Source organism: Carcharhinus amblyrhynchos, chromosome 14, assembly GCF_965287045.1.
Source record: "Carcharhinus amblyrhynchos chromosome 14, sCarAmb.v2.hapA, whole genome shotgun sequence".
In the NCBI taxonomy this organism is placed as follows: Eukaryota; Metazoa; Chordata; class Chondrichthyes; order Carcharhiniformes; family Carcharhinidae; genus Carcharhinus; species Carcharhinus amblyrhynchos.
The window spans coordinates 4,328,882-4,351,503 of NC_137337.1; the positions used below are offsets into that span (position 1 = coordinate 4,328,882).

Genomic DNA, 22,622 nt, shown 5'->3' on the forward strand with positions numbered 1-22,622 from the left:
CCTTAATTCCTTTACTGTTCAAAAATTTATCTATCTTTGCCTTAAAAAAATTCAATGAGGTAGCCTCAATTGCTTCACTGGGCAGGGAATTCCACAGATTCACAATCTTTAGTGTGAAGAAGTTCCTCCACAACTCAGTCCTAAATCTGCTCCCCCTTATTTTGAGGCCATCTCTCTTAGTTCTAGTTTCACCCATCGATGGAAATAACTTCCCTGCTTCTATCTTATCTATTCCCTTCATAATCTTATGTGTTTCTATAAATCTCCCCTCATTCTTCTGAATTCCAATGAGTATAGCCCCAGTCTACTCAGTCTCTCCTCATAAGCAAATCCTCTCAACTCTGGAATCAACCTAGTGAATCTCCTCTGCGCCCCTTCCAGTGCCAGTTTATCCTTTCTCAACTAAGGAGACCAAAACTGTACACAGTACTCCAGATGTGGCCTCACCAGCACTTCATACAGCTGCAACATAATCTCTCTGTTTTTAAACTCCATCCCTCTCGCAATGAAAGACAAAATTCCATTTGCCTTAATTACCTGCTGCACCTGCAAACCAACTTCTTGTGATTCTCGCACAAGAACACCCAGGTTCCTCTGCACAGCAGCATGCTGCAATTTTTTACCATTTAAATATAATTTGTATATATAGTTAATCACTGCTTTAGCAATAAAATATTTTGTTTTGAAGCCTCATTGAGTCACGCTCAATTTATTGCACTAGAAATTTTCTAAATTCGTTGAGGATTGCAGTGCACAGCTAGACGGGGAAGGGACTGGAGCAAGGAGAATAAGAAAAAGCAAGGTAAATGCACTTTGTTAAAATGCTTTTGATCAGGAAATTTAAGTGCCCCTATAGTTGCTAAACAGCAGACCTCTTAGAATGAAAGTCAACACTGGGGCTAAGGCTTCAGTCGTAGAGGAACAGGTATTTTGTTACTTTCAAAAAGGCCTCCAATCATTGAGACTTAACGGATCTGAAGCTATATTGGCAATCTATACCGAAAAGACATTTCCTATAAGGATCAAATGGTGCAGTTACCTGTTTTGGTAATTAAGTGGCATCAGCTTTGTTTAGTGGGGCTTGATTGGCTTTAGCAGATTAAACTGAATTGGTTAGGGATATTAAATCTGCGAGATAGGGATGCAGAAACTGTTATGTAAGTAATCTGATGTCTTCCAAAGCGAATTAGAATGGATAAGGGGAGCTAAAACTAAACTATATTTCAATCTGGATCAAAAACACCAGATTTTTTTCAGGGCTCATTCTGTGCCTTATGAGCTTCATTATAAGGTTGAAGTTGAGTTCAAGAGACTGAAAGTTTTAGGTATCATAGAGCCTGTTCAATTTTCAGAATGGGCCACATCCCTTTAAGGGGAGTACACGAGCAAAGGAGCCTCTGGTCCTAAACGCTCCCACAAGGGGAAATAGCCTCTCAACATCTACCCTGTCAAGTCCCTGAGAACCTTTATGTCTCAATTAGGTCACTTGAGAATCCTATATGTCTCAATAAGGTCACCTCTCATTCTTCGAAACTCCAATGGGTACAGGCCCAGCTTATTCAACCTTTCCTCATAAAAAATCCATCCATACTCAGGGTCAATCGAGTGAAACTTCTCTGGATTGCCTCTGATGCCAGTATATTTTTCCTTAAATAAAGGAACTAAAACTGTTCACAGAATTCAAGGCATGATCTAACTATATAGTTTTAGCAAGACTTCCCTATTTTTATACTCCACGCCCTTTGAAATAACTCATTGGAGTTTAGAAGGATGAGGGGGGATCTTGTAGAGACGTATAAGATAATGAAGGGGATGGATAGGGTAGAGGTAGAGAATTCTTCCCGCTTAGAAAGGATAGCAGGACTAGAGGGCACAGCCTCAAGGGGGGGGCAGTTTAGATCAGAATTGAGGAGGAACTTCTTCACTCAAAGGGTGGTGAATCTCTGGAATTCTCTACCCGTTGAAGTGGTGGAGGCTACCTCGCTGAATATATTTAAGTCACGGGTAGATAGGTTTCTGATAGACAGGAGAATTAAAGGTTATGGGGAGAAAGTGGGAAAGTGGAACTGATCCACTTCAGATCAGCCATGATCTTATTGAATGGAGGGGCAGGCTCGAAGGGCTAGATGGCCTACTCCTGCTCCTATTTCTTATGTTCTTATAAAGGCCACCATCCCATTTACCTTTGTGAATGTTTTATGGGTATACCAAAGAGAAAACTTGTCTGCCTTCAGCACAAATCAGAAATTTAGATGGCAGTGTCTAAATATGCATTGGAAAGGGTACAGCAGAGATTTACCAGGTTTGGAGGATATGGACTCTGGAGAAAGGTTGAACAAACTTGGATTGTTTTCACTGGAGCATCAGAGGATGAGGGGAGACCAGATAGAGGTTTACAGGATTATGACAGGCTTGGATAGAGTGGGTAGTCTGAGTCCTTTTCCCAGGGTCGAAGGGTCAATTTCTTGGGGGCAGACGTTGAGAGTGAGGGGGGGAATGTTTAAAAGAGATTTAAGGGGCACGTATTTCACAGAGGGTGGTGAATGCCTGGAACGCGCTGCCAGAGGAGATGATGGAAGCAGATTCTACAACAATGTTCAAGAGGCATCTGGATAGATACATAAATAGACAAGGAATAGAGGGATATGGATCACGTAGAGGCAAGAAAATATTAGAGAAGCATCTGTGTTGGCCCAGACTTTGAGGGCTGAAGGGCCTGTTCCTATGCTTTGTTCTTTCTTTCTTTGTATCCACAATTTCCAACCATTCTTATTTTTTGAAAAATGTTGCCAATTCAGATATACAGATTGTAGTTTGATGAACTAGGAGTCTAGGATGGTTTGAGTCCAGCATAGTTTGAGTCCTATTCTCTTTCTCCAGCTACCTCATAAGATTACCCTACCCACTCACTGCATCCCCCCACCCCCAACCCAACCTCCTCTCCTGCCCACTGGACTGTAATTTGTTCAATGCTCCAAAATTCCTTCGCATTTCTATTGGACTCCTTGTCACTTGCAAGACTCCCCATTGCCAAATCTTTCCTTTTTCACAACTGATTAGGCCATGTTCCCAAGCATCACTAATGCAGAAATTAACTCCCAGTGTTTCCAGATCATGAAACTCCCCTCCCAAATTTTCTCAGATGCAACAATCCCTCTCAGTGATAGCAGATTCTACTCCAGAATCTGTGTTGCAGGATTACTGAGAATCTCTTATAATGTTTCCTGGCTCTGGGGAAAAGAATCACTGTCAGATTGCAGCTTGACCCTCAAGACTCTCAAATCTGGCTATGCTAGACTCGTGGCATCTTTCATACCATTTTCTATCCCAGGAAATGCTTCATATTGATAAGTTAGGCAGTTTCCATGGTAATATGATTCTTATAAAACGTCTGATTGTCCAGGAGGAAAGGACAGTGCATTTGGTAAGCTGTCATCCTGTTTTAATGTTTCTCAGGTTTCCAGGTGACTCCTTAATTTGTTAACTGCATGTCAGCATCCATTTACAGAAAGGCTGACAATGCCATCTATAGTTCAGACCTCACTATTGCTTCACCATTGCATTTTCACACAAAAACTACACTTCAACAACCCTCCACCCCAGCCTTTGTATAATGTACTAACCAACCAGAATCTTCCCTTCTTTATTGTTGACAAAAGATTCACACGTTTAGCTATGAGAGATTAGGTAAACTGAGATTGTTCTCCCTGGAAAGACAGAGAATGAGGGGCGACCTAATAGAGATGTATAAAATTATGAAGGGCATAGATAGAGTGAACAGTGGGAAGCTCTTTCCCAAGTCGGAGGTGACAATCACAAGGGGTCACAGGTTCAAGGTGAAGGGGGCGAGATTTACCTCAGATATCAGGGGGAAGTATTACACAGAGGGTGGTGAGGGCCTGGAATGCACTGCCAAGCAGGGTGGTGGAGGTGGACACGCTGGGATTGTTTAAGACTTATCTGGATAGCCACATGAACAGTCTGGGAATGGAGGGATACAAACGAGTGGTCTAGTTGGACCAATGAGCGGCGCAGGCTTGGAGGGCCAAAGGGCCTGCTTCCTGTGCTGTATTGTTCTTTATTCAAGAAAAATGAATCTCCACATTAACATATTACAGAGTAAAAATGTATTACAAATTGGTCCTCTGTCCATTTCTTTTCCAGTTGGAAAATGGTAGTGGGGGTGAGAGAGGAACCGATTTCACAGGTAGCATTCCATATCCTAACTGTACCTGCATTACAGGCATCCAGCAATAACGGATAAAGAAAAACATGCATTCTATCAAGCCTTTCACAACTGTCAGGTGTCACAAAGTGCCTCACAGCCAATTAAGTACTTTTGAATTGTAGTCACTATTGCAATGGAGGAAATTTGGTAAACAAGTTGTGCAAATCAAGATCTCACAAACAGCAATGCTATGGGATACATATTAGCTGGCATATTGGGTGCAACTCCCCTACTCTACTTCAAAATAGTGACCATGGGATTTTTAATGTCCACCTGTGCGGACAGATGGGGCCTCGGCTTAACATCCCATTCTTGGAATATGTTATTAGAAAAGAGCATATTTGGGGATCACAGCCAAGAAATTCCACCAACTACGCTCATTGGAACGGATGTTGAGTGGTTTAATCAGTGATCTTGAAAAGAGCATACTGAAAAAAAAACTGGTCCAAGGGTCATGTTTTTTAAGTATAATATGCCTCCTAGGACGCACTTCGGAACTTCTTGCGCTTGGCCAGTGGGATTCAGATTCCTTTGACTGGTACGACCCAACATGGTCTCTTTTGGTGCAGGCTGCGTCAAACGAGAGATTGATGCCGGCTAACATGAGGTAATGTGCTTGCTCACGGAAGGTGTAAAGTGATTTCCCCTCCCGCCACAGGCTGCCCTCCCGGTCAGGCTTCTTCGCTGCCGCGGCCGTTAACATTCAAACCAAGCTCCCGCACCGCGCCTCCCGCCAAAACCAGGAGCGGGGAGCATGCGCACTGCTGTCAGACGGCCGGCACGCCGTTGGCGGGCATCCGGGCGCATGCGTAGGTTGAATGTGGTGCCTGAGGTGGGTGAGTTCTCCATTAGCTCGGATTGTACAGCTTTCAGCAGCCTGCAGCTCATCTCACTCCACACATAACACTTTCAATCTTAATACTCCCTGTTAAAAATCTGTTTCGAGGCAAACGGTCGTTTGGAACATTTCCTCCCTTTAAAAACGAAGCTTTAAGAACATAAGAACATAAGAAATAGGAGCAGGAGTAGGCCATCCAGCCCTTCGAGCCTGCCCCGCCATTCAATAAGATCATGGCTGATCTGTCGCTGCTCAGTTCCACTTTCCCGCCCTGTCCCCATAACCCTTAATCCCCTCTCCTATCAAAAACCCATCAACCCGCGTCTTAAAAATATTTAGCGAGGTAGCCTTTCGATCAGTTCAAGTCAGGCTCACTGTTGACACCTGCATCTTTGACCCAATAATAGGCATGTTGCTTCCTATTTTCTGCAAAAATACTTTTTTTACATTTGCAAACATTTCCCTGTTACTAATTCACAGGACAGCTGACACTTTACTGCAGACATACTGGTTAAACTGTAACCATAGACTGAAAAATCACATTTCATGATAATGGTTGCTTAATTATTTGTTTTTTCATACTTGGGAAAAATTGCCCATCTCTGACCATCTCACTTGGCCACTTTCTTAAATTGCTGTTGTGGTTTAATACAACTCGGTGGCTTCCTTAGGTCACTTCAAAGCTTAGTTTATAGTTACAGAATCCTACAGCACTGAAAGAGGCCATTCTGCCCATCATTTCCTGAACCTGATCTTTGAAAGCCTAATCACCCTCAATCTTCCCTTCCTCAACCCACCATCTCTCAAACCTCCATCCCCCCCCCCCCACCTTCAACACTCAATCCCTCCTCCTTCACTCCCTTTCCCCCTACTTCACCTCTTTTCCCTCTCCTTCATACCCTTTCCCTCCTCTCTTGCCCCCTTCCCCCAGTAGGAAAGTTCTGATGGTGGAAGCATGAGAGTGTTCAGGGAGACCCATTTCTTTCCTGGCTCCTTAAACAATGAGCCAAATCTGACAGCAGCCTTCATCCAGGAAGGTGCCTCCTGGAACTGTAACAGCATTTGGCTACTGTAAGTCTGCAAGGAGTAGCTACAACGCAGTAGGATATGGGGTACAGGAGTACCACCAGCTCACAAGGAGAAACAAGAAAAGCCTGCAGACAAATCTGTTACCCTAGAATTGAAAAAGGGCCAAGTCAGTCCACGCTAACCCTGCTGTCCCTCAGAACAAACAATGCATTCTGCCCTTCAATTAATATCCTTTCTTCCTTATCACAAGCAAGAGCAAATCAAGACAGTGGCATTGATTATAGAACCTCAGCACCAGAGCTACAACCTGTTTAATCTTCCCAGCCCAATAGTTTATAATAGTTTATGACTTTGATCATGTAACTTCTCTAAGGTTTCGTTAAACCCCAGAAGTTTAGACAATCACTTCATTTATCCTATGAAACATAACCAGTGTGATGTTACTTTACCTTGAAGAGGTTTTTGTTTTCTCATGATCACAGCCTTAGATGATGTCACTGCTAGAAGGAAAAAAACTGGGCAGGCCAGCTTTCTGTTTCATTTTGGATGTTGCATTAGAAGCATAACTGAAAGAAGTTTCTGTCTGTCTGTCTGTCTCGCTCTCTGTTTTTATTTTGAAAGTTTTACCAGTTAGTTGAACGCACATCTTGATTGCCATTCAGCAGTGTTTTGGTGTTCTGGGTTGTTGATCTGGCTACAACCTGCACTGAGTTTTTAAGATCATTTGAAATCAGCTTTCAACCCGGGGAGTAGGATTCCAGTATCACGTGAGCTTTAACCTGTGCAGTGATAAAATTTGTTTGAAGGATTTTGTTTATTGGATTTTGGTTTTAATTGGAACATTATTAGATATATTCATTAAGGGTTATACATTGTTTTTGGTTGTAGCTGATTAAAGTTCTTGTTATTTTTTACTATACATGTTAACTATATTCTAAAACAAACTTTGTTTGACAACAGCTCCCCAGTCAGTCTTTCGAATCACACCTGAAGTGTAACATATCATGCTTATCCTAGCCAAATTCAGCGTAAAAAACTTATGGTTCAGGCGAGCTTCATAAAACAGTTTGAAGTTTCTAACCTGAACCATAACATCACAAAATCTAAGATTAGCTATGTATATTGTAAAACAATAATAATTGGTCAGAAATTATGGTGTGTTACTTCATTCAATAGATAATATGGCAAGAAAAATATAGTTGAAGATGCAGGCAAAAATTTATCCCTTGCTCAACATGTTGGGAAGTACTGGATTTAATCAGTAGCAGTATTTCTGAGCTGATAACTGATTTCCATGTGGGAACCATGGAAATTTCAAGCACAGAAGATAGCTAGTTGGCCCATCATTGTTACTGCACAGCTCTCAGAATGATCCATGTTGTCCTATTTCCCACGCTTACCTGCTTTAAAAAAAAATTCAGTATGAACCGTATGATGGAGTCTATTTATACCTATCACTTAGGCCCATGCTCTCCGTTTGCGGAAATGGTTTTCAAAATCTGGAGAGACTTGGAAAGCACGATTTGCGCTGGTGAGTTTCTGAGTTCCGATCTTCAGGCCTTCTAGCAGGTGGAGTAACGTGAAATACACCTCGAAACCACAGGAAGTTCATTTTAATACATTACCTGTCATTTATGAGCATTCTCCCCAGAAGTTCCACCCTTAACTAGACAGAAACCTGCTGTGGGGGTTTCTCTTGGGCCGTAAGCTGGTGGAGAGAGATATGGCCAGGAAGTGGCCTGGCAATGCCCCCGGCACTGCCGCTTGGCACTGGTTGGCAATGTGAGGTTGGCAACATGCCCATGCCAACCTGCACCTGGGACAGACCCAAGTGGGAGTCTCATGTAGGAGTGGGTGGGGAGTTATTCAGATTTGGTGATGGACCAGGAGCAGGAGCTGCTGGTGATGGTCTTTTGGGAGGATGGGTGGGTACCATCTCCGACTGGGGCTGCAGGAGGAAGGAGCCGGTGATCGGGAGGGAGAAGAAGGGGCCAATGATTGGAGGAAAGGGGCTGATGATTGGGGGAAAGTTGGGGGAGAGAAATAGCAACTCCAGTCGGGGTGAAGAGGTGAACCACTGAGACCTCTGTGGTCTGTTGAATTCAACTCTTTCATCCAGGTCAGGACTCAGGCTGTAATGAGAATAGGAGCTGAGTGGCTCTGGTGGAACCCAAATGAGCATCAGTTAGCAGTTTAGTGCTGGGTAAGTGCTGCTTAATAGCACTATTGATGACAACCTTCCATCACGTTGTTGATAGTAAAGCGCAGTGATGAAGGGATACTTGGTCAGGTTGGATTTGTCTTGCATTTTGTGGCATGACATACCTGGGTTCTTTTCCACATTGCCAGGTAGATGCCAATGTTGTAGCTGCATTGGAACAGTTTGGCTAATAGCTCAGCTAATTTTGGAGCACACGGCTTCAGTAATATTTCTGTAGCGTTGTCAGGACCTGTAGCTTTTGCAGTATCTGAACCTTCAGTCGTTTCTTGGTAAAGTGAATTAAATTGATTGAAGAATGGCTCTGGGATATTAGCATCCTCTAATTTTGGATCTTGCACCTACTCAATTTTAATTTCTCCATCATTGGTAACTGACGCCTGGGAACTAGGGTTCCTTCCACAAACTTCTCCACCTCTCTACCTCTTTCTTCATTTACTTTCTCCTTAAAGTCTAGTCCTTTGGCCAAGCGTTTAGTCATCTGTACTAATTCTCCTCTTATACGATTTGGAATCACATTTAGATGGATATTGTTCCTGTGAAACACATTGGGATATTTTATTATGGTGATCATGTTGCAAGTTGTTGTTTATCTGATTTTCCAGCATTTCTGACTTTCCCTGTAACCCTGTCACTACCCTATATTTCTTCATTTTTCACAGAGTCAGTTTTTATGCATGGTGGGCATTAACCAGGAGTAACATGTACTATTTTCGTGTTCAAGCTGTGTTTTAATTTGATTGGTGAGCTGCCAGCCTTGAACAAGCATTGACAAGTAGCATTTTGATGAGGAGAGGTGGGAGGAGCAGGGAGAGACTGTCACTGGGTTGAACGCTTTTTTCCTGCATAATAGTCAATGGATTTACTTTCATAGCAGCTTGCAGGAGTCCTTTAAGAACCACTGATTAATGCACTCTAAATCCAGGAACAATAGACTCACGTTCTGCGTGTTAGTACCTGAAACTACCACTCTGTGGAATGTTTTGGGCAGAAGCATTGCTTGGTAAATTTTGATTTAAATGTCTGATTTAAGTTTATCATAGTTTTCCTGTATAGTCTGCCTTTTATCCCTCAACATGTCTTCTCAGTTGGTCACATCACTAGGTCGGCAGTCTCCAGAACACTACAATTCTTTTGCTTTGTATTTCCATTTTGAATATTGTTTCTTTTGGAGTCATAGGGTGTGATTTAAGTGCCCAACAGGCCAGAAAATGGGAGGTTTTCCTGCCTGTTTTTTAGGTGAACCGACTTTTGATAATTTACGGCACTGTGCAGTACAGAGGCCGTCAGAAGAATCAAGCCAGGAAGGAGGCCAAGTCCCACTGGAAAGGCCAGCAGCAGGGTGCTCAGGAAGCCATTGCCCTGCACCAATCTCCCAATATTCTGGGAGATCGGATGGCATGCTGCCCCTCCCCCCGATCACCAGCTTCCTAATGGCCAGTCCAGGCCTCCCAGTCTCCGGCCCTGACATCTGATGGCTGGCCCTGGCCTCTGGATGGCCGACCTTGATCTCTAATGGCTGGTCCCGACCTCTGATGGCTGGTCCCGGCCTCTGATGGCTGGTCCCGGCCTCTGATGGCTGGCCCTGACCACTGATGGCTGGCCCGGACCTCCGATCGCTGGCCCCACATCAGCTCCCATCGTCCGATTCAGAGCTCACCCTTCCCTCCTTGTTTACCTCCTCCTGGTCTGTCTCCACCCTGGCTAGTCCCATCCCCATGAGTCCTTGCCCTGTGAAGCCTCTCCCCCATGGCACAGACCTCCTGGGGGGCCTCTAGCCCGCAATCAAGGCCATCAGATCCTGATTACTGGGGACCATCTGTGATCGCTGCTAGTGGGAGCCTTCACTGGCAAGGTCAGAAACCCAAGTTAGCCCGGACAAATGTGTCCCGGGCCTGCTAAATAGATTTAAATCAAGTTATGAATATTTAAATCAGCCTCGTGCTGTTCCCCAGCTTGAGGCTAATTGCATTATAAAAAATGGCCTAGGAAGATCACGACATGCCAGATGCTGGTTGCGATTCGCATCATTGGCCTCTGGCTGACATTGCTTGCTGTTTGAATAGCATAGTGGGATGAGAAAATCCATCGAGTTTTACAGCCCAGAAAGAGGCCCTTTGGCTCATCGTGTCTTGGCTGGCCATCAAACCTATTTATTCTAATCTCAGTTTCCAGCACTTGGCCCGTAGCCTTGTATGATATGGCATTTCACATGCTCATTAAAATACCTCTTAAATATTATGTGGGTTCCAGCCTCTATCACTGTTTAGGCCAGTGAATTCCAGCTTCCCTCCACCCTCTGGGTGAAAACAAATTTCCTCAAAGCCTCTCTGAGTCTCCAGTTTCTCACCTTAAATCTATGTTCCCTGGCTATTTAACCCTCTACAATGGGGAAATGTTTCTTCCTATCTACACCATCTATATTCTGCATAGCTTTGAAGAGATTCCCCCTCAGCTTTCTCTGCCCTAAGGAAAACAACCCCAGCCTAACCAACTTCTCTTCATAACTCAAACACTCCAGCCCAGGCAACACCCTGGTGAATCTCCTCTGCACCCTCTATATATTTACTTCTTCCTTGTATTTCTTTATTCACTATATTTTTCTTTTTTTAGCTGTATTTCTTTTTATTTTCTCTATGATTTTGTCTCCCATTATTCTGTCTCTTTTAGCTGTAGTATCTATCTTTTCCTTGTCTTCTCTGTTTTTTACCATTTTTCTCTTGCCTGTATTTAAGCTTTAATGAAAAAAAGGTGCTTTGATGCTATCCATACAGTCGCATATTCCTATATAATATTCCTCTTCTCATCCCACTCTGGGAGCATAGAAATCCAACACATTTCTAATGTAGTCCAAACAACTCCTAAACTTCTACAAATAGCAATTTTCATTTTTTTGTTATGTCTTAACAAGAGGGAGGACTTACAAGTAAACAAGATCATGATTGCCTGCTGGAATGGCAAAACAGGAATCACTTTAAGGCGGGTCAAACATTGCTGAGTGTTTTATCGGAGATCTGCAATTAAGGGTAGTTACAGTTTAACTGTCGGAAACTCAGCTCTTTTTTTGCTTATGCAGAGTTCTATTTGTTTTGTATAGCACATGTTGGCAGATAAAAATAAGTTTAAAGATTATCTGGCCTGACAATATTGAGTGCTGCTCTGAGAGACTGAGGCTGTCCAGTGAGTGGAACAAAGTACATAGTCCATATCTTCATTATAGAACCTTTATTTTCGCAGATCCAGTTTGCTGTGTTTAGGCTGTGAACCTGGCTGTGTGTCACTGGCCATCCCCTTTTACTCAAACTGGAATCGGAGACAAAAATGGTATGTGGTAATCACAGGCATGACTGGGGGTGGCAATTTCTTGCCCTCCTTATTCCTATTATATTTCCTGCACTGCTGGTGAAAAGTCACCCCCAGTGCTTGGATTTTAAGCCTCCTTTCCGGCCAGTGAATGGTCTGTCATTCTGTACCATGTACAGTCAATTTGGTTGTTGTGACTCCACCAAAGATAGGGAAATCATGAATCGTTTCTACAGAATTGTGGATAATTTTGACTACTCTCTGTATGCCACATGTGCTGCGTACATCCAGGATATTCTGTGCGGGGTAAGTGACTTTAATTGGATGTTACTATAATCTATAATTTTGCTTCCTCCAGTCTCAATTACTCCAGTGCTCTCATGAGCAGTCTCCCATCCTCCACCCTCCTTAAACTTGAGCTTTTCCAAAACTGTACTGTCCACCTCCTAACTTGTAACAGGATCCACTTTACTAATACAAATGTGTATACATGTATACAAATATACAAATTAGGAGTAGGCTACTTGACCCCTCAAGCCTGCTCCTCCATTCAAAAAGATCATGGTTGGTCTGATTGTAACTTCAACTTCACATCCCACCTACCCTCATTAACTTTTCACCCCCTTCCTGTTGCCTCCATCCTCACTGGCTTTCATTGGCTCAAGCTATTCAGCAATATGCAGATATCAAATTTCCATCCTCGAGATCAAGATAGATTAACTGAGGAAGATTAAAATGCCCCATATTTTCTCATATGCTTCATGTAACAGAAAAAGGTAGTGACACTAAGTGGTTACATAAGATTCAATATTAAACCCTAAAAATGGTGTAAGTATCACATTTTATGTACATATTTATATATTAATTAGTTATTACTTCCCAAAGCCTTTTCTCATCTTATGCTATGCCTCCAACCAGTTTGGCTTGAATATGAATCTAGGCGCTTGAGCTAGAGGGACAGAACCACCTATTCCTACCAAAGAATGAGGCCTTCATTTATCTTTGACTGGACTGGATTTTAACCTAGTTCCCAGAGAAAAAGTCTTAATAGTTCAATGAATTAGCCTATTCCCAGCAGACATAGAACTTCAGCTCAAATAGAAACAGAAAATTCTGGAAATACACGGCAGATCAAATAAAAATATATTTTCTGAAACAGTGGAGAAGAAACTAGTTTAAATGTTTTTGGAAATGAATTCAATAATTTTGCTTATTTTTCCGCATCTTGAACAAATATCCTTTACAATTTTAAATTTAGAGGTTAAAGTAAAAGCTTGTGAATCAAAATTGCAGAGGATTTTGCTGTAGAGCAAGTCCCAGCAAATCTCAACTATGTGAGACAAGCTAATCCTGATTGGCAAACTCCAACAGGCTCACTAAAGGCACGTCCACATAGAGATGGAATGTGGTTTGTTGATAGAGTAATTAAATATTAAACAGCACGTGTAGTTTTGATCATTTCTGTGTATGGAGGCTGCGCACAGTTTCTCTTTACAGATGGTACATCTAGGGGGCAAAATCCACAATTTTGATGCGATATGGGAATGTAGTTCATGATTCACTACAGTCTTTGGGAGTGAGGAATAATAAAATTGATCCTACAGTAGATAAAAGTATTGGAAGAAGGAGGAATGTTTTATGCCTCCCCCGCCCCTTCCCCAACACTTTCACACCCCACCCCACCCCGCGTATTTGAAGAAATAAGAAGGATGCCCAGCCTCCTGCCTTCCCACCCATTCATAAATTGTCCACTATATTACAGTGGATGAGTAAGGTATCAGTTGGTCCACCCATCCTTAAACCTACTGAAGCCACTGGCCAATTAATGACCAACAAAGGGCCTCATTCTGCCTCCACCACAGTAACGTGGGGCTGGGGAAAGGAAGAAAGTAGGAGCCGGTCAACTACTTTTACAGTTCAGGCTAAGGTGAGAAGGAAGGAGGCATACCTCTCTTAAGGGGGCCAAGTGCCCATCAGGGGCAAACACAATTGCAAGATGATGGTTGGAGTATGAGTGTTTACAGGTAATCAAGTCTTTCCAGTTACAGACAGTGCAAGCGGAGAAAGGGATAATCACGGGTTAAATAGATGTGAATTGTCTCAAGCCAGGACAGTTAGTAAGATTTTGCAAGTTCAGGCCAAATGGTGGGAGTTACATGTAGTGTGACATGAACCCAAGAACCTGGTTGAGGCTGTCTTCATGCAAGCAGAACTCATGATGGGCTGAATGGCCTCCTTCTGCCCTGTACGATTCAATGATTCTATGAACACGACTCAGAAAACCCCTTCTCACCATTGCTCAGGGCATCTTCTAATGTTGTGAATGAAAATTGCTCCATACTGTGTCTGGAATACTTCGCAGGGTTAGGAATTCCTTCCCATACTGTAATTGTGTTCAATCCTTTGGTCCAGCAGCAGGAGGCAGGAGTCTGCAGTGGTACCTGGGAAAAGTATGGCTTTCTGAATTCTGGGATAAGGGAGAAATGGATACCAACATGAATTTGGGATGAAAAGGGAGAAGAAGGCATGAACTGAGACTCAGCGGGAGGACATGACAGTGCCAGTATCTACCTAGAAGGAGGGGCAAACAAGTGCATAGCTTCACCTTCCTAATTCCCAACTCATTCAGGTCTCTGCCACTGATACTATATTCTGCACAATGCTTCATGCACCTATTGCCTGACCCAACCATCCTCTGACTTTCCAGTGTGCTCCATTCCCTTCATTCTAGGATTAGTAGTAAGCCCTTCAGCCATATTTTTCCTGTACTTCACCTAATTCAAAAAAGCCTCCTCATAATATATGTCTTTAACCGTGGCTTCTGTCTCATTTTCTAACATTTCTCCAACTTGCTCAGTGTCTTTTTGACTCTTGCAAAGTACTTTGGGAAACTGCTCACATAAGACATATTTATGAATGCAATTTACTCTTGTTGACATGGTATTTACTTGACCATGATTTATTTCCATTGTAGGAATGTTCTCCATATGCTGCTCATTTATACGATGCAGAAGACCCAACAACCCCAGTGAGGCAGTTGCTTGGTCTTTGTGGCGAATACTGCATTGATTTCTGGAATAAATGCAAGACAACTGTCCATTCCTTGGTGGAAGACAGAAAGCTCCTGGGCCTTGTATCTGACAGAAATAAATTCTGTGAAGTCTTACAACTACAAGACCCAGATTATTGCTTTCCCCATGTGCTTTCCAACAGCAATCTGACTAAAAACCTTGGGTCGGTGGTGGCTGGCTCTGATGGCTGTCTCCAATTGTGCCTGGAGGAAATTGCAAACGGCCTACGCAACCCTGTAGCTATGGTGCATGCAAATGATGGAACTCATCGTTTTTTTATTGCAGAACAAATCGGCATTGTATGGGCATATCTGCACAACAAGGCCAGACTTGAGAAGCCATTTTTGAACATTACTCAGGCAGTCTTAACCTCTCCTTGGGAAGGGGATGAGCGAGGATTTCTGGGTCTAGTATTTCACCCTAAATTCAAATACACAGGAAAGGTCTATGTATATTACTCTGTTGAGGTGAATTTTGAAGAGAAGATCAGAATCAGCGAGTTTAGAATTTCTTCAAATGACATGAATATGTTAGACCATGGTTCTGAGAGGTAAGTGCAAATAATTACAGCTAAACTCTACATACAAACATAAAATCCAAAACAAGAAAAGGGTCCACACTGCCCTATATGTGACTGCAGATCCACATCAGTGTGGTTGACTCTTAACTGTCCTCTGAAATTTTCAGTTCAAGGGGAAATATGGATGGACAACAAATGTAGGCCTTGACAGAGATGCCCATATTTTAAAAAATCCTTTCCACACTGTAATTGTGTACAATCCTTTGGACTACAGCAGGAGACAGGAGCCAGTGTCGGTGGTTGGGAAAATTCAACCAATCCAAAGAATCCTACCTATAGTCCATATATATCTGCAAAGCTTAGAAAATTGTTTCCCCTCTTTTCTGTCCAGCATAGGGTTATTTGGCTAGGCCCAGGTGAGATTATAGTTGGTGCATACTGGATGGGCCAAATGGCTTCCTTCTGCACTGTAGGATTCTATGATTCTAATAATCTGGCTGAAAGCCTTGGAATGATGATGGATTGCTCTGATTTATGTGATTTCTGTTGACTTCACTTCTCTGCCCCAAACTCACCATCTGCTCACCATATGGAATGATAATAGAGTCAATTTCTATGTTCTAAGCGCACAACATTACAATCGAGGACACTTGTCAGAACATTGGGCAGGGCATGGCCCACTTCCCAGTTTTAAATTAATGGACAGAAAATCTTGATTGTCTAATGGTCACATGTTTCTTTGCAGTGAGTGACACTGATCTGTTCACAATGTTTTGTGTCAAGAGTACACAAGAGTTAATATTGTCGATAATTTCCTTTTTGTTTGACATGGATGGAATTTTGTGTTCTAGCTCTGTATTTTCATTTCATAGGGTCTGTTTTTACCATTTTCAGTCTAAGTGCTGAATCTGGGTACAATTCAGATCCGACTTGGAAATCTGCTTTCAGGCGCCCTTAGCTTGAAAGGAAAAATTGCGAGTCTGAATTGTGCTGTGTGCGGGGCTTATCATGCCCAAAATGATCGGAGCTCTGAACTGCGCATGTGCAATTAGAAAAAAATTTGAAAAAGTGTGCCCATGTCAGATCACTCCCGGGTCGCAGAAAGCGGATAAAGCAGCTCGGGAGTGAAAAGCGGGAGCGATGGCCCACACAGACACCCCTTATTCACCACCACCACCACCCCCCCAACCCACTACCTAGACCAATCACAACCCCCTGCCCCTTTCCCCCCATCAATCACCCACTGAGTGGCAGTGGAACTTCCTGCCCCCCCACAAGTGAGCGATTGGGCCTCACCACCCCTCCACCAGAAAGAATGATCTGGCTTCATTCCCCCCCTCCCCTCCATCTCCCAGAGAATGATCTGGCTTCACTTTCCACCCCTCCCCCACCAAGAGAATGATCTGGCCTCACTCCTCCCCTCCCCTCCCCCAGTGAATGATCTAGCCTCACTACCCCCCTGCCCTCTCCCCCCAGCGAATGATCTAGCCTCACTCTTCCCCGCCCAGAGAATGATCTAGTCTCACTCCCTCAACCCCCATTCCCCCTCCCCCCCACATCCCTCAGAGGTATATCTAGCCCGCCTCCCTCCCCCCAACAGACAATTTTCAGGCCTCCCTCCTCCCCTCCCACCCCCCACCAGAGAATGATCCGACCTGTCTCCCTCCTCCCCCCTCCCCCCCATCACCGATTTGAATCAGAGAGCTGTTGGACGCTCTGAACTCGCCTCTGCAGCAGCTGGAGCATTCCGAAACAGACTTTTATTCAGCATGTCCATTTCGGCACAATTCCAGATTGACGAACGTGGTGGTAAAGAGGGAAATGCTAATAAAGTTGGGCAGGCAGTTCGTTAATTCAATTTAAATGCATGCAAATACATTTAAATTGCGTTGTGCCCATTTCGGCTGCAAATCAGATCATGGCCAATCCCAGGCCTCGGTAAAGTGGCCATCTACACGAACGCAGGTGTGGATCGCGTTAATGGCCTCACACCCAACTTTACCACATTTCCACGCCTGAAAACGGGCATGACGCAATGATAAAATCAGGCCCACAATCTGGGTTGAATTCAGACTGTCCTATTTCTCAATCAGTGGATTATATTGGTTTGAGTCTATTGTACAAATTAGCATTAATTTGATAATCTCTTTTAGATGTTACACTGAGGTCTGGTGAGGAAAAGAAAAAATGCTTCCGCTCTTGCCCTGACCTGGAAAATGTAATCAATTCTGCTCCTAATTTCTACCTTATTCTCATCTTCACACAGTCCATCTCCAACTCTTCCCTTCCCTTTCTTGACATGTCCTCAAATATTTATTCTAAGCCACTAACTTCCACAACTACTTGGACTATACTTCCACACACCCTATTTGTTTCCTGTGACAGCTCCTCCCTCCATGTTTTTCCATCCATGTTTTTCCATTCTGTCACATCTATTTGATGATGCTGCCTTCCATTACTGTGCACTTGATGTGTGAAATCAACAGTGTTTTAGATCTACTATTGTGTAAAGAGGCAGGATTAATTTATAATCTCATAGTAAAATATCAGCTGGGGTGTAGTGATTTTTGGTTTTCTTGTGATCTTACCACCTCACTCTGCCCATCAACCAACGGGATGAAAAGGTAAGATTACCCCTTTGTATTAAATTCAAGGAAGAAGCTCACAAATTGCCAGAAAAAACATTGGGATTGGGAGCAGTTTAGAATTCAGCAAAGGAGGTCAAAGAGGATTGATTAAGAAGGGAAAAATAGATACAAGAGCAAGTTTGTGGGGAACATAAAAACTGGCTCTATAGGCGAGGGGAAAAAGATTGATGAAGACAATTGTAGGTGCCTTACAGTCAGAAACAGGGAATTTATAATGGGGAACAAAGAAATAGCTACTAACTAAACACATACTTTGGTTCTGTCTTCACAAAGGAGGACACAAATAATGTACCAGAAATATTGGAGAACACAAGATTGACTGAGAGGGAGGAACTAAAAAGAAATCAGTATTCGAGAAATAGTGTTGGGGAGGTTGATGGATTGAAAGCTGATAAATCTCCAGGATATGTTATTCTGTATCCCAGCGTACTTAAGGAAGTGGCCCCAGAAATAATGAATGCATTGGTGGTCATTTTCCAAGATTCTATAGATTCTGGAAAAGTTCCTACAGATTGGTGGGTCGCAAATGTAACCCCACTATTTAAAAAGAGAAGTAGAAAACAGGGAATTATAGGCCAGTCAGCCTGACTGTAGTCAGTAGTGGTGAAAATTTAGAATCCATTATAAAAGATTTAATAGTTCTCACTTGGAAAACAGTGGCAGGATCAGACAGAGCAACTTGGTTTTATGAAAGGGAAATCATGGTTGACAAATCTATTTGAATTCTTTGAGGATTAACTAGTAGAGTTGATGAGGGGGAGCCAGTGGATGTGGTTGTTTTGGACTTTCAGAAGGCTTTCGACAATATCCCACATAAGAGATGAGTGTGTGAAATTAAAGTGCATGGGATTAGGAGTAATGTTTTGAGATGGACAGAAAACTGTTGGCAGATAGAAATTGGGGAGTCCAGAATCAGGGGTCACGGTCTGAGGATTCAGGGTAGGCCATTTAGGACAGAGGTAAGGAGACATTTCTTCACCCAAAAAGTGATGAGCCTGTGGAATTCATTACCACAGGAAGTAATTGATGCCAAAACATTGAATGTATTCAAGACGTGGCTGGATATAGCACTTGGAGCGAATGAGATCAAAGGCTATGAAGAAGATGCAGGATTTGGCAGTTGAGTTGGATGATCAGCCATGATCGTAATGAATGGTGGAGCAGGCTTGAAGGCCAAAATGTCTCCTCCTGCTCCTATATTCTATGTTTCTATGTTTTCTATGAAACAAGGACTAGGAATAAAAGGGCTTTTTTCCAAATAGCAGGCGGTTACTAGTGGGGTACCACAGGGATCAGTGTTGGGACCCTGGCTATTCACTAAGTAAATAATTTAGATGAGGGAACTAAGTGTAATATCTCCAAATTTGCAGATGATACAAAGCTGGGTGGGAGGTAATATCTCCAGATTTGCAGATGACACATCGCTGGGTGGGACGGTGAGCTGTGATCGAGATGCAGAGATCCTTCATGTGATTTGGACAAGTTGAATGAGTAGGCAAATGCATGGCAGGTGCAGTATAATGTCGATCAATGTGAGGTCATCCACTTTGGTAGCAAAAACAGGAGGGCACATTATTATCAGAAAGGTAATAGATTGACAGAGGGGCATGTGCAAAGAGACCTGAGCATCCTCGTATACCAGTCATTGAAGGTAAGCATGTAGGTGATGAAGAAAGTGAATGGTATGCTGATCTTCATAGAAGTCTCGAGTATGGGAGCAGGTATGACTTGCTGCAGTTATATAGGGCCATGGTGAGACCACATCTGGAATATTGTGTGCAATTTTTGTCTCCTTATTTCTGGAAGGATGTTCTTGATGTAAAGGGAGTGTAACAAGAGTTTACCAGATTGATTCTTGGGATGGCGGGATTGATGTATCAGGAGAGTTTGAGTCAGTTAGGATTATATTCACTGGAATTCAGAAGAATGAGGTGGATCTCATAGAAACCTATAAAATCTAACAGAACTAGACAAGTTTGATGCAGGGAGGATGTCACCAATGGTGGGGAGTGTAGCACCAGGGGAAACAGTCTAAGGATACAGTTAAACCATTTAGGACTGAAATAAGGAGAAATTTCTTCGCCCAGAGAATGCTGAGTGAGCCTGTGGAATTCTGTCCCACAGAAAGCAGTTGAAGCCAAAAACACTGCATGTTTTAAAGGAGGAGTTGATATAGCTCTTGGGTTTACACGAATCAGAGGATATCGGAGGAGTTGGGGGGGGGGAATAGCACGGGCAGATCACTGAATTGGATGATCAGCTGTGATCATAATGAGTGGTGGAACAGGCTTGAAGGGCCAAATGGACTATTCCTGCTCCTATTTTCTATGTTTTTATGTTATTCCCAACTTTCACCAAACATTCTAATTTTGCAGGATCATTCTGGAAGTAGACGAACCAGCATCAAACCACAATGGAGGTCAGCTACTTTTTGGAAATGATGGCTATCTCTACATTTTCACTGGAGATGGTGGAATGGCTGGTGATCCATTTGGGAAATATGGAAATGCACAAAATAAGTAATTAATTCTTGTATTCATTATAATATCAGCAATATTTCTCTAAAAGGAACCATGGGAAAGGATTATTTTCTCAAACATTTAATTGAATATGACAGAAACATGGAGCAAGCTGTAGCAGGCCAGCCATTTGTTATAGACCCCCATATGATTTTCTTACATACATACAAGTTACTGTATGGAATCAGGCCTTCAATCCAACTGTTCTGTGCTTTTGTTTATGTTCCACAACCGCCTCTTTCAACCCTACTTTCATCTCACCCAAAAAGATATCCTGTTATTCCTTTCTCCATCATATGTTTATCTAGCTTCCCCTTAAAGGCATTGCCTCAAATGTTCCATGTAATGGATAATTCTGATAAAGAATTTTCTCCTTAATTCCATATAATGGAATATAAAAGTAGGGAGGTCTTGCTGCGGCTGTATAGGGCATTGGTGAGGCCGCAGCTGGAGTACTGTGTGCAGTTTTGGGTGCCGTACTTACGCAAGAATATTTTGGCCTTGGAGGGAGTGCAGAGGAGGTTTACTAGGCTGATGCCGGAGTTGAGGGGGTTGAGCTATGAGGAGAGGCTGAATAAACTAGGCTTGTACTCGTTAGAGTTTAGAAGAATGAGGGGAGATCTCATTGAGACGTATAAGATGATGAATGGGATGGATAGGATAGAGGTGGAGAGACTCTTCCCGCTCAGAAAGGACAGTAGGACTAGGGGGCACAGCCTCAAGATAAAGGGGGGGCGGTTTAGAACGGAGTTGAGGAAGAAGTTCTTTACTCAAAGGGTGGTGAATCTCTGGAATTCTCTGCCCGTTGAAGTGGTGGAGGCTACCTTGCTAAATATTTTTAAGACGCGGGTTGATGGGTTTTTGATAAGAGAGAGGATTAAGGGTTATCGGGAGAGGGCGGGAATGTGGAACTGAGCCACGACAAATTAGCCATGATCTTATTGAATGGCGGGGCAGGCTCGAAGGGCCAGATGGCCTACTCCTGCTCCTATTTCTTATGTTCTTATGTTCATATTGGCTTTATTAATGACTATGTTAAATATATGAATCTAATTCTGTACTCCCCACAAGTGCGATATTATGTGCATGGCATTGTAATGTGGAATTTTTTTAAAAATGAAAAAAAATTCAATAAAGCAACTAGCTTTAAAAGTCATCATTAGATACTACGGTGGCACAGTAGTACAGCGGTTAACACTGCTGCTTCACAGCATCAGGGACCTGGGTTCGATTTCCGGCTTATGTCACTGTCTGTATGGAGTTTGCACGTTCTCCCTCCGGGTGTCTGGCTTCTTCCCACATTCTGAAAGACGTGCTGGTTAGGTGCATTGACCCGAACAGGCCGTGGACTGTGGCGACTAGGGGATTTTCACAATAACTTCATTGCAGTGTTAATGTAAGCCTTACTTGTGTCTAATAAATAAATTTCATTGTCAATTGTTGCAAAAAAACATCTGGTTCACTAATGTCCTTTAGGGAAGAGAACCCGCCATCCTTACTTTTCTAGCCTACATGTGACTTTAGACACACAACAGTGCAATTGACTATTAAATGCCCTCTGAAATGGCCTAGCAAGCCACTCAGTTGTATCCAACATCTACAAAGAAAACACAAAAGAATGAAACTGGTTGGACCATCCAACATCAATCTAGGTGTTAGAAATATCATGGCAAACTCAGCCTGTTGACCCTTCTTAGTAATTGTCTCACAGACTAGTCAAGCAACAGCCTGACTAATCATACTCAGAATCATATTTTACGGATAATGTCCCAGACACCACCATCACTATTACTAGGTATGTTCTGTCTCACCGGCAGAACGGAGCCAACAGAGGTGGCAGCACAGTGGTATACAGTCTGGAGGGAGTTGCTCTGGGAATCCTGAACATTGACTCTGGGGCCCATAAAGTCTTATGGCACTAGGTCAAACATGGGAAGGAAACCTCTGCTGATCCCCACATACCATCCCCCCTCAGCTGATAAATCAATATTCCTCCATTTTGAACACCACTTGGAAGAAGACCTGAGGGTGTCAAGGGCACAGAATGTACTCTGGGTGGGGACTTCAATGTGCACCACCAAGAGTGGCTTGGAATTCCCATACAAACCATTTGTGACGAGTAATGGTGACATTTATTTCAGTGTTTGGCATGAGATTATAAGCTTAACCATTGGCAAAAAAATTCTGTCAAAAAAATGTTAAAAGCAGCTCACATTTTCTGAATTGAAACATAGATTCATTCCCTTAC

At 43.0% G+C, this 22,622-nt stretch overlaps 1 protein-coding gene across 4 annotated transcripts in view; it reads left to right on the plus strand.

The window, feature by feature from the left end:
• Nucleotides 1–4,759: 4,759 nt before the first annotated feature.
• The window catches only part of LOC145352393 (HHIP-like protein 1), a 229,839-nt gene continuing 211,976 nt past the window's right edge, over nucleotides 4,760–22,622 (plus strand). For 2 of the 4 annotated variants that reach the window (XM_080202185.1, XM_080202184.1), the window contains exons 1-3: nucleotides 11,393–11,922; nucleotides 14,591–15,237; nucleotides 20,231–20,374. In XM_080202185.1, coding sequence (XP_080058311.1) covers nucleotides 11,635–11,922; nucleotides 14,591–15,237; nucleotides 20,231–20,374 — 1,079 coding nt within the window. In that variant the 5' untranslated portion in view covers nucleotides 11,393–11,634. Of the gene's footprint in view, nucleotides 4,836–11,392; nucleotides 11,923–14,590; nucleotides 15,238–20,230; nucleotides 20,375–22,622 lie in introns of those variants that run through there. The other 2 variants (XM_080202182.1, XM_080202183.1) reach the window with 2 other exon arrangements.